Genomic DNA, 13,284 nt, shown 5'->3' on the forward strand with positions numbered 1-13,284 from the left:
TATGAAAATCTCATATCACGATTATTGTGGCAAAAGAAATCGCGATTTACGATATTATCGCCATAATCGAAATCCATTATCCTGGGGGCGGAACATTTGCCAAAAAAAGCAGATCTACAAGCTCACAACGCGTCACGTTGTGACGCGTTGTGAGCTTGTAGATCGGCTATTTTTTGGCAAAGACATTTGATAGAGAGTGAAAAAAAGACTGTATCGAGTACGTATATTATAAGTACCTTTTACCAGAGGGTTTAAGTGCTACCGGATATGCAGCTCGGCAAATAAATGGTGAATTGATCCCAGTGCATGACGGAGGACGATATCACGGTAAATTAAATCCCCACGATACGATTATTGTGAGTGTTTTTTATCATGATAAACGATAATATCGCGTATCGTCCCATCCCTAGTATCCGCTCGGGAGAGAGAGAGAGAGAGAGAGAGAGAGAGAGAGAGAGAGAGAGAGAGAGAGAGAGAGAGAGAGAGAGAGTCGCAGAGGTGATGATGATAGCTTCTGTAATGACATAAACAGTAAGTCGGCCAATAGACAAACTCTCTCTTGCTCTCTTCTCTCAGATTCACACACACACACACACACACACACACACACACACACACACACACACACACACACACACACACACACACACACACACACACACACACACACACACACACACACACACACACACACAGACAGACAGACAGACAGACAGACAGACAGACAGACAGACAGACAGACACACATGCACACACAGACACACACACACACGGACACACGGACACACACACGGACACAGTCTAGACTACACTGCTGATGACTACTACTGTTACTGTATGATGAGACAACAACACATGCACATGTACACAAGTACACACACGCTCAGAGACACACATGTGCACGTATGACACACATACACAATGTGTGGAACAGAATATAATGTCTGGACTACAGCTGATGACAACACACACAAAGTTTACATTAGACTGTTGGTCACACCTGCATAGATACTGACACGCACGCACGCACGCACGCACGCACGCACGCACGCACGCACACACACACACACACACACACACACACACACACACACACACACACACAACACAGGGGCGTCACACCAAATTCTGGGCCCCGGGTACAAGGATTCACTGTGGGGCCCCTGTGCTTTAACTATTAAAAAATAGCAGATATACAAGCTCACAGCACGGCACCGAGTGCCGCGCTGCGAGCTTGTAGATCTGCTATTTTTGAAAAATCGTGAAAATGTGTGCAAGAAACCTATGTCAAGGACCCCCAAGATGATATGTATTTGGCCACGGACCCCCATCTCAAAATATTTCGTTCCAGGGACCCCCAGAAGCAAAATTTTAGTTAGAAATGTTCGCTTAAAAATTGCATATTATTCAAAGATTTTCACACATTTTCACAACTTTTCAAAAATAGCAGATCTACAAGCTCGCAGCGCGGCACTCGGTGCCGCGCTGTGAGCTTGTATATCTGCTATTTTTCAATAGATAAAGTTACTAGGGCCCCTCTACCTTGGGCCCTAGTAACTCAGTCTAACTTTCCTACCCCTTGTGACGCCCCTGCACACACACACACACACACACACACACACACACACACACACACACACACACACACACACACACACACACTGGATCAAGGTGATGACAGGTAACACATTAAAGGCTCTACCGCGGCGGATTCACATCCTGTCCGTCTGCAGGAGTTTGCTTCTGTTGTCTTCCACGCTTCCAATTTGTAAATAATAAACGTATGTTTCTATTTTTGAGCTACTGTCTGCATATTTTGACATGATGCTTATTACTGCGTTAGAGGGTTGGCATGCCAGATGGTGTGTGTGTGTGTGTGTGTGTGTGTGTGTGTGTGTGTGTGTGTGTGTGTGTGTGTGTGTGTGTGTGTGTGTGTGTGTGTGCGTGCGTGCGTGCGTGCGTGCGTGCGTGCGTGTGTGTGTTGAAGCATTTACGTATTATGCACTTCAGTCAGCATACAGTCATTGTGTATTTAAAGGAGTAATTCACCCCCAAAATGACTTTTTTTTTTTCTATTGATTAGTCACACCATGGAGACCTGAGTTCAATAATATTTTTTGTATTCATCAGACAAAAAAGAAATGATTATAGTAAATTTACCCCCATTGATTCTGGATGGGGACCCAAATGCAAGGGCCTGGATTGTGACCCAAATGCAAGGGCCTGGATGGGGACCCAAATAAGGCCCTGGATTCTGACCCAAATGCATTTGGGTCCCCGAATCAATGGGGGTAAATTTAGGATCGAGGGTCAAGTACATTTACCTGCATTGATTCTGACCCAAATGCATTTGGGTCCCCATCCAGAATCAACAGGGGTACATTTTCTATAACACATTTTTTGTCTTATAGGAATGAGACAAATACAAAAAAACATTATTGAACTCAACTCTCCAAGGTGTGACTAACCAATAGAAAAAAGTCACTTTAAGCAATATTAGACGAGAGGGTGTGTGTTATCGTGAATATCAGAACGCCTGCATTGGTGTTCTGCATTGGCAGCGCAGAGGTGCTGATATTCACTATATCCCACACCTTCAAGTGTAATATTGCGATTATACAACCGTTGCCCTTAAAAAAAACACGTCAACTTAATTTAATTGTTATTAAGACTAGCCCTTACCCGTTCAAAGATATGAGCTCTGAAATGATGTGCACCCCCCCACACACTCCCCCCCCCCCCCCCCCCGTGTGTGTGTGTGTGTGGGTTTGTGTGTGATTGTGCATGGCCTGAACAACAGCGCCCCTCCCTTAACATGTGTGGTCACAAAAGGTACTGTAGGCTAAATAGATATAGATACACCATAAAAATGCTAATATACAGCATATGATTTGTGAAAGTGACAAACGGGCTTCACAGTTATGTTAGGTGTGTTCATATGCTATTGGTGATGCGATTTCAGATCAATTGCTCCAGCCACTGAGGAGAAACGCTGTGACAGACAGACACTCACTCAGACACTCACTCAGACAGACACTTGGAAAATTATAGTATAGATATTCAATAGAAATTTGTATTTTCTTTAGTATTCTTTTTATGCCACATTTAGCTACTATGTCCCTGTACTTCACATGAAAACTAGCATAGTGTTGGGACAGGCAGCCCGGCAGCTTTTTGGCGACCAGCGCAGCTGATTTCTTTGTTTGATGAGACCCGTTCCATAATGCTCAATATCACCACAGGTAGATAGCTATTTCAACCAATCAGATTGATTCATCTGAACTACCTGTTGTATAATTATAAATATATAACAGATATGAAAGACATGTGTGGGGGTATTTTCTTTTTTACTGGCCAGACATTTAGCAATAGTCAGTCCAGTGGTTTCCAAGGTTGCCTGCGGATATATCACACAGAGAGACAGATGGACAGAGCCTCTAACAGACAGCTGGCCTCTTGCAGAGCCCAGGCCTTGACACAAAGGGTTTCCCACCTGCCCCTGGCAAGTAAATAAAACTTTCGGGCAGATGGGAGTTTGCTTTCGGGGTTTGCCCCGACCGGGCAAGTGCTCATTTGAGAGGGGACGCAACCGTCTATAAAAACAACACGAGATGTCTGTCTAAACACCTGAACATGGCCAGAGCGCTCTGTCTTCTGGTCTGTGCCTGGAATGTAAAATAAGAGCACTGTTGACCTACAATGTGCTGTTTTCACTGTTGCTACACTTAAAAATATAAAATAACAAGTATGAACCCATAGTCATATTCATAGCTATGTAGGCATTTGGCATAAAGATTGAGGTAAATTACATGTTTTTCGCACAGCCACAGAAAGTAAAAGAATAAGTGTTAAATTGAACGGTAATTCAAATTTTACCAATCATTTTATAATAGATGATTTACCTTACGGCTCAAGTGGGCATGACCTTTGGGCAAGTAGAACAAGGCCTGTAGGCCTACATGCCCAACGGGCAAGTGCCTCTGAGACCTTAGTGTCAACCCTGAGCCATGCTGTTAAAAATAAAAGAAACCAGTAAGACTCCCTAATCTGGAGATAAGCGACCGTCAGGTCGCATAGGCAATCGTAGCCAATCAGGAGGGAATATGGTAAATGGGACAGATCCAAGTTGATGACATGACTGTGTACCGCTTTGCGTGATTTTTGGGCAAAATCTGTAGGAGCAGTGTCCAAAAATGTGTTTTGCAAAAATCTACCTCATGGTGGCGCTAGAAGAGGGGCATTTAAGAAATCAGGGTTGGAGGTTGTGGTTTGCCAGCCAAGGAGTGTGTGCAAAGTTTGGCATGGATAGGGGCAATGGTGCCGGAGATAAGAGTAGGGCCAAAAGTGTGGCGCGACGGACAGACAGACGGACGGAAAGCCGGTGGAGCTTTTCATAGTAACTTGCGCCCTAACTGTCGCAATCATGTACACTCAATCATCTTTCGTCCACTTAAGTGATAAGAATTCTTGTTCTTTGCAAATCTCTCCAAGTTCATTGGGGAACCCGTTCTTGATTCTTAAAATATTCAGTTTTTAATGCATTACCAGAAGGTACGTGACTGTGGCTCAGTCAGTAGGATAGGATGCAAGCATGCCATGTGTTCATGATATCCCAGTTTTAAATCTGATCCATCGCTACCGATAGCTTTCCCTCCCGCCTCGTCCCTGTCAACCCGCACTGCAATATGTTCAATTAAACAAAGAAAATGGCATCAAAATTATATTAAAACGGTGTGTGAGAGTGTGTATATCAGCTAGAGTGTAGGTAACTAGAGCTGAACACACTGGAGGCTCACCACTGATGAGGTTTAGTCGCTTAAACTTCTTGCTGAGTCTGAGGAACAACTTAATAATAACGGTTTGTGTAGGTGGACAAAAAGCTGCAAATATTTTTTGAGCTAATGAAGCACCCAAGTTGCAGTTTCAGGAAAATCTAGGGTGCTCAGGGGCGTATTATATGTATATATATATGATATGTTCATCCAGTCATCAGATTTTCACCCACATATTGCACATTAAAGGTAGGGCTGTCACAATTATTACATAATCGTCTAGTTGCGAATATTTGACATAATTGTGATTCTTTTTCATAATCATCATAATCGTTTCCATGTTGAAAAATGTTCATATATTAAAACAAAAATATATAAAAAAAAAAAAGTGGAAATAGCAGATCTACAAGCTCACAACGCGTCTCATCGCGGCACGTTGTGAGCTTGTAGATCGGCCATTTCCACTATCAATGTTCTTTTTTAAGTATAAAGTTGTCAAATATGTCAGTTATTTCTTTGTATATTTAGGTTATGTGTCATATCTGCCATGTGCAACTTCAAAGCCTAACGACAAAAACACAATTAAATCATTAATCGCAATTATTTGAGTGACAATTAATCGTCATGTAAAATGTCATAATCGTGACAGCCCTAATTAAAGGTAAGTTGAGTGATATTTTTTGGTTAAAACAGAAGGTTTTTTGTTAAAAGGTTAAAGCACTATATTCTGATAGTAATCATTGCTCTGGAGTTAGTTCAGTAACAGGAGTCTTTTGGTCTCTCCAGCTCTAATAAACAGAACATACATTTTCAGGTAGGATATAGGTGACAAACTTTCAGCCAATCAGGAGAAAGTAGTTCCAGTTCCAGTTCCAATTTTGTCTAATCATTTCATTGTGTCATCATCACTTCCATGATTTCACTTGTTCAATCTCTATCCTGACTGAGTTCTCTATCCTGATTGGATAAAATTGTTATCCTGACCTGAAAATGCATTTTCTGTTTAATAAAAAGCTGGAGAGACATGGAGACTCATTTTACTGAACAGACACTCTATATAGCAATGGGTAAATATAAAGCTATTTAACACTGATTTTAACCAAAGAAAATCACTGTATAATATCCATGGGATAGCAAAAAGACTATCCCAATCACAAATGCTGAAGAGACTGTCTACCTTTAAAGCCAACAAGGGGTTCAATGTTTGTCTTAAGGTCAGACTGTTGTTGTGGTATCCATCCTGTCTGGTTTCATGTGTTTTATACATCAGACAGGTGTGAGTGTATTTTCCCCTTCCTCTGATGAGATTTCAAGATGGCTTATCTGTGCTTTCAATAACCTGTGTGGCATTATGCACATCTACGACGTACACATGCATATATGCACACGCATGCGCACGCACGCACACACACACACACACACACACACACACACACACACACACACACACACACACACACACACACACACACACACACACACACACACACACACACACACACACACACACACACGATTCCCCTGAGAATGCCTCTCTGCTAACAGTTTGATCAGATGTTTCCTACACAATTCTGCCTTCCTCTAAAATAAACTGTGCTTCTCTCAGGAACAAAACTCACCCACTTTAAATGAAAACCACTTACAACTTATATTACCAATGCGACAAACACACACAAAGTCTAGGAAATGTCTCCTGTGCCCAGACAGACTAACTTTGGTACTCTTTTTTTTCTTTTTTTTTTAATTCACAATGGAGCTTTCCATCTGCGTGACTTAACAGAGTCAGGATGGGATCTTCTTCCTGACTGTGAGCCACAGTAATGGATCGCCACTGGCATACACTGAACTCTATATATTGAGTAATTGTCACTCGTATACCAGTGTCGATTTTACAATCTGTATAGTGTGGGTTGGTGAGTTAAAGAGGCATAGGTGAAATTACAAAACCTGATTACTTGCCTTAAAAGTAACTGAATGATCTCTCTTAAATCCTCCACTATGGTCACCACTTCCCATGAGTGAAAGCCCCATTTGTTTAAATTAAGCCGCGGGTAAACGGTTCTCTTTCTACTCGTTCTGAAATTGGGAAATAAGCTACCTTACTTTGTCTTCCTCTTATTATCTCTTTTCTACCCCGTCTCTATACCTCTTTTTCCTCCCACTCTACCTCTCCCATTTCTCTACCTCCTTCTCATCCCTCCCTCCTCCTTTCCTGTTTCTGTCTTTCCTTCTGCCTCTGAAGGCTCATGCACACTCCAGAGAAGGTGAAGAGCAGTTCAGCCCAGTTTTCTAAAAACTACAACATTACGTCATTAGCAGCGGTGAAGAGCTCTTCAAAAACATCTCCCCTGCTTTTACTTTCCGACCCCATCACCTAAAAAAGTGAAGAGCTACTCACTTCACCCTAGTATGAATGAGCTGTGTGCATCCCCCATTCCGACATGCTGCCATTCCGACACAAACCCTATACCCAACACTAACCCTAACCTCTATGGAAGTGCCGCCACTCCAACAATTGGAAGTCAATGTCGGAATGGCAGCATGTCGGAATGGAGAGCGGCCCACGAATGAGCCTTGAGAACCACATGCGAGGGTCTCATCTCATTGAGTTCTTGGCCAGGGACACCCAACTGTCCCTTGTGGCAGGGTGCAGGCGGGATCATCATCACATGTGTGCATGTGTGTGTGTGTGTGTGTGTGTGTCACAGAGAGACAGACATTATAATGGTCTGCCTATTCTGTGGGATTCAAGTGTTCCCAGTTGTAGAACAGTGGTCAGTCATTTGCATTTAATGTTTTCCCCTTTCCTTTATCTTGTTTTGCTATATGGTATACCGTATAATAGGATGTAGCCTATAACAATAAAGAATCTTGAATCTCGTTTGATGTTAAATGTGGTATCAAAGTGAATTTGTAATCGTAGTAGTGCCTACATGAATGGGGGAAATGATTCAGTGGGGGCGGACAGGCACAGACTACAATACAGTTTGTTTGCTTGATTGACTGACTGATTCATTGACTGATATTTTATTGAGAATTAAAAATGCATCAGGATATACATGATTGAACATATTTGTAAAAAGGGTAGACCAATTTCCACTGTGGTCCGTCCTTGTATCTTGTATCTTGGATGCTTTTCCGTGATTGCATAACAGCAATTTCCTGAGAAATGCTCAGCTATTCCTTGACAAATTAGCCAGTGAGTCACCTGCACAGTTACCAACCCAACTAATGTATATGAGGAAAGGAACTCAAGGGCGTCCTAACTGAGTTGGTCAAAGTAGCATGTTAGAAAGAAGGAAGAAATCTCACCCCCCCCCCCCCCCAACGCACACACTTCCACTACCCTAATCTACCATTACACCATCTTCAAAGATGGTTAGGCTGTAATAAACTGCACAAAATATTATTATTTTAAATAAAACATAATATATTGAGCCTACGTTTTATGCCGACTACTACGCAAATAAAATCTACTTTTAGCTAGTTAATAACCTGAACAGTCGGACAATGCACCCTGCAGATGGGAGGAGAAGCCTATGGCATGCATGCACGCAAATGACGCGCGTAACGAGCTAAACTTGTGCCAGATGGAGTGCCAGCCGAAACCTCTTTAAAAGCACTTCCCTCAGCCTCAAACTTGATCCCCGCCTTACCTCAGACATTAAGTTTCTTTATAATGCACGCTTTCTCTCCATCTGTCTATCTCACGCACGCATGCACACACACACACACACACACACTCTCTCTCTCTCTCTCTCACACACACACACACACACACACACACACACACACACACACACACACACACACACACACACACACACACACACACACACACACACACACACACACACACTCTCTCTCTCTCTCTCTCTCTCACACACACACACACACACACACACACACACACACACACACACACACACACACACACACACACACACGTGTAGCAGTGACTCACTGCCTCAGCCTGATGGCCTCAAAAGTCTAGTACCTCCCCCGGTCCACGAGGGATATCCCTTTGGTCTATTTGTTAATATATTGGACTTTTACCTGGGAGCCCCTGATTTGAATCCCAGGCATTACAATGGTGCCGTGACCCGGATCGGGTTTCCCCGTGAGAGGAGGTCAAAAGGGGGTGGGTGTAGCAGAGTGACTCACTGCCTTCAGAAAGTTAGCCTCAAAAGTCTAGTATCTCCCCCGGTCCATCACTTTGGTCAAGTGATTAAGATCTTGGACATTCACGCGGGAGACCCGGGTTCGAATCCTGGGCATTACGCACGCACACACACACAAACACACATTCTGAGGCTCTGACATGCACACGCCATTACCTTCCTGTTGTCATAGGACCCGTTTTGACCATCTGTTTGCCTGTGTCCATTTATGCCCATATATGGAGATATCTGTTATCTGTCTGTCTGTCAGCGTCCATTTTATGTCCATATATGGAGATCACTGCAGATATAGTTCTGGGTCCATTTTATGCCCATATATGCCCATATATGGAGATATCTGTCTATTTGCGTCCATTTCACGCCCATATATGGAGATCTCTGAATCTGTCTGTCTGTGTCCCTTTATGCCCGTATATGGAGATCTTTGAGATTCTGCGTACATTTTATGCCCATATATGCCATTTGCATCCATTTTATGCCCATTTATGGAGATCTCTGTATCCGTCTGTCTGTGTGTCTGTCTGTGTCCCTTTATGCCCGTATATGGAGATCTTTGTGATTCTGCGTAAATTTTATGCCCATATATGCCATTTGCGTCCATATAGTTCTGGGTCCATTTTATGCCCATATATGCCCATATATGGAGATATCTGTCTATTTGCGTCCATTTCACGCCCATATATGGAGATCTCTGAATCTGTCTGTCTGTGTCCCTTTATCCATTTTATGCCCATATATGGGGGCATTCATTTTATGCCCATATATGGAGAACGCGCGTGCCCTCATATGGGGGCATTCATTTTATGCCCATATATGGAGAACGCACGTGCCCGTGGGACGAACGGTTCTCGAGATACGCGGATTACCTACATACATACTGTACACACTCACAGAGATTTTTTTGTTGACTCATGTGGCGTACGTGATGTCAGAGCCTTTTATGAAGTGATGTCACAATGAGTCAGAGCTTTCGCCGATTTCCTCAGAAACAGCCTGATGTCAACAATCAACCCCGCATAAGGAGATTCCGAACGTTTCGCGCCGGTTCGGGAAAACCGCGCGTCTGTCTGTGTCCCTTTATCCATTTTATGCCCATATATGGGGGCATTCATTTTATGCCCATATATGGAGAACGCGCGTGCCCTCATATGGGGGCATTCATTTTATGCCCATATATGGAGAACGCGCGTGCCCGTGGGACGAACGGTTCTCGAGATACGCGGATTACCTACATACATACTGTACACACTCACAGAGATTTTTTTGTTGACTCATGTGGCGTACGTGATGTCAGAGCCTTTTATGAAGTGATGTCACAATGAGTCAGAGCTTTCGCCGATTTCCTCAGAAACAGCCTGATGTCAACAATCAACCCCGCATAAGGAGATTCCGAACGTTTCGCGCCGGTTCGGGAAAACCGCGCGTCGGGTCGGGTCGAGACCCGGCACTGCACTCCGTGCCGCGGCGGGGAACGCGCGTGCCGAATCTGAAGCCGGTGGGACGAACGGTTCTCGAGATACGCGGATTACAAACACACACACACACACGCAGAGACTTCTCGCATTTATAGATAGATAGATATTGGACTTTTACCTGGGAGCCCCTGATTTGAATCCCAGGCATTACAATGGTGCCGTGACCCGGATCGGGTTTCCCCGTGAGAGGAGGTCAAAAGGGGGTGGGTGTAGCAGAGTGACTCACTGCCTTCAGAAAGTTAGCCTCAAAAGTCTAGTATCTCCCCCGGTCCATCACTTTGGTCAAGTGATTAAGATCTTGGACATTCACGCGGGAGACCCGGGTTCGAATCCTGGGCATTACGCACGCACACACACACAAACACACATTCTGAGGCTCTGACATGCACACGCCATTACCTTCCAGTGTCACCTCTTTGCCGGCCCGCTTCAGCGCCTGCACGGCCTCGTCGTGGGTCGCGTCCCGCAGGTTGACGCCGTTGACCGACAGGATGGCGTCCCCGACGTACAGGGCCTGGGTCTGGTCCGCCGCCAGACCCCTGAAGATCTTACTGATCAGGATGGGCATCTTGTTCTCCTTCCCCCCCTTGATGTGGGGATGGGACGATATGGAAATGTCATGTCACGATTATTTTGACCAAAGAAATTGCGATTTATCTAAATATCCCTAACATCCATTATCCTGGGGCGGAACATTTGCTCCCCAAAAAATGCAGATCTACAAGCTCACAACGCGTCGCAACGTGACACATTGTGAGCTTGTAGATCGGTCATTTTTTTTGGCAAATAGATTTGGTAGAGAGTGAAAAAGAAAACTGTATCAAGTACGTTATTTCCAAATTCCAGGTCCATTTTACTAATTCTATAGAGGGTTTAAGTGGTAGGCTACCGGATTTGCAGCTCGTCAAATAAAAGGTGATCCCAGTGCATTTCATGATTGTTTGATTGATTGATTGAAGAGTTTATTAGCTGTTTGCAATAGAAAAAAGTACAGTTTCATGACAGCACAAATCACTGGTACAAGGTCAATCAACTAAAAGGAGATCCTAGTAAGCTTTACGGCTTATTTACACAGGAACCACTTTTAAATTGGACTGTGCGTGTGTGTGTGTGTGTGTGTGTGTGTGTGTGTGCGCGCGCGCGTGTGTGTGCGTGTGCGTGCGTGCGTGCGTGCGTGCGTGCGCGCGCGCAAATCACAATAAACGATAATAATAACGAGCATCGTCCCATATCCCTACCTTGATGCTGATGCCCAGTCCCCCCAGCTCCTGCTTGGTGACTTTGACGCACCGCTTTCGGTTGGCGATGGTCTCCGGCACTTGCTCCGGGAGCTCCGTGAACGCGGTGCGCGCCGCGGCGGTGCCCGCAGCAGCGCTGGTGGGACCGGTGCTGTTGGTGCCGTCGCCGGTCGGCGGGTGAGGGTGACCCGCCGTGTTGTTGTTGCCGTTGTAAGATCCGTTGGTGATGCCGTTGGAGACGGAGACGATCTCCTCGCTGCTGCTGCTGCTGCTGCTGTTGTTGTTGTTGGTCTCCTCCAGGTCGCAGCTCAGAGTGAGCGCCTCCTCGCCCAAGTTGGCCAGAACTTTGTGCCATCGCTCCCGCACCAGAACCTCCAGGAAGCCGCTCTTCTGCGCCCTGGGACCGGAGGGACTGGAGAAGACCGAATTAACTCCAGTCGTTATTACCACCGCCATCTTTGGAGCATATTTCTGTTTAAAATCCCATGTGGTGGTGTTCAGTTCTTCTGTGGTTCACTTTAACTATCTGACTAAACCGCACACACCTCACACACACTCTGTCTTTTACTCCAGTCCCACTCTCCCTCTCTCTCTTTCACACACACTCTCACACACACGCGCTGGACTTTGTGCCTCACACACACACTCACACACACTCACACACAAGTTCCACGCAGGACTTAGCCTACTCCAGTGTCCCATGCCATGCATCCATCCAGTGTGTTTTAACAGGGCGCTGTGCTTCGCCAGCCCCCCGATCCCTGCTTCTACTGACTGGGTGGAGTTTGTTTCCCCGCTTTTAGGCAATCCCAACTCCGAACATTACAGCATAATAGCCTAGTCACTAGCGAGCCTACACTAGGGAACATCGTTTTTCTTCCTTTCCCATAATTTTAGATCCACCTTAAAATATTTAAACCCTGGGCTGCCTGCTGCTGAATACGAGAATAGATAGATGATCCGCGTCGGCCACTGTTCTTAATCACTCAATTTACTGCCTACTGATTCCAAACATGCAGAATTGTCTTCACTGCTTCAAAACATGACCCACGTTCACGTTGGAACGAACACGAAGTGAGGGGCGGGTGCGCGCGTAAAGGAATGCGCCCGTGCCGGTTTTGGGAAGCTGCGGCGTTTCAGAGAGAGGACGTTTTGTTAGGAGTCTGTGACACGGAAAGACCCCCTCCGACCCCCTCCGAGGCAACATTCAGCACCTCTGCCTTTATCCCAAACAACTTTGTCATGCCCTGCTGCCAGTCATAATTTCAGGGAGCGCAGTCTGAGTCAGACCAGGCTGGATGGGGTTCAGTGAGGAAATATAAAGCCTAAGGACTAGCCTATTTGGTACCCTAAAAATAAAATGCTGTGATTCACACAATTTTGTAGGGAACCCCATAGTTTGGTCTCCGTGGTCTACTACAACTCAGAGAGTGTACAAATTGACACATGGGGGGTCCATTTGTGTACACTTCTGAGTTGCAGTTAGACTAGTTACAGTAGACATTTGATATCTAATTCCTAACTATCAATAGTTTAACTGAGGACCCCCTGGAACCCCCTCAAGGACCCCAGGGGGTCCCTGGACCCCACTTTGAGAACCACTGCCTTAATGATCTCT

At 45.0% G+C, this 13,284-nt stretch overlaps 1 protein-coding gene across 1 annotated transcript in view; it reads right to left on the reverse strand.

The window, feature by feature from the left end:
- sntb1 (syntrophin, basic 1) overlaps positions 1-12,222 on the reverse strand; it is a 78,859-nt gene extending 66,637 nt beyond the window's left edge. The window contains exons 1-2 of the mRNA XM_080754630.1: positions 11,667-12,222; positions 10,828-11,014 (exon numbers count right to left, since the gene is read on the reverse strand). Coding sequence (XP_080610756.1) covers positions 10,828-11,014; positions 11,667-12,122 — 643 coding nt within the window. The 5' untranslated portion in view covers positions 12,123-12,222. The remainder of the gene's footprint in view (positions 1-10,827; positions 11,015-11,666) is intronic.
- Positions 12,223-13,284: the final 1,062 nt, after the last annotated feature.

The sequence above is a fragment of the Nannobrachium achirus genome, assembly GCF_963921795.1.
Source record: "Nannobrachium achirus genome assembly, chromosome: 2".
Taxonomy (NCBI): domain Eukaryota; kingdom Metazoa; phylum Chordata; class Actinopteri; order Myctophiformes; family Myctophidae; genus Nannobrachium; species Nannobrachium achirus.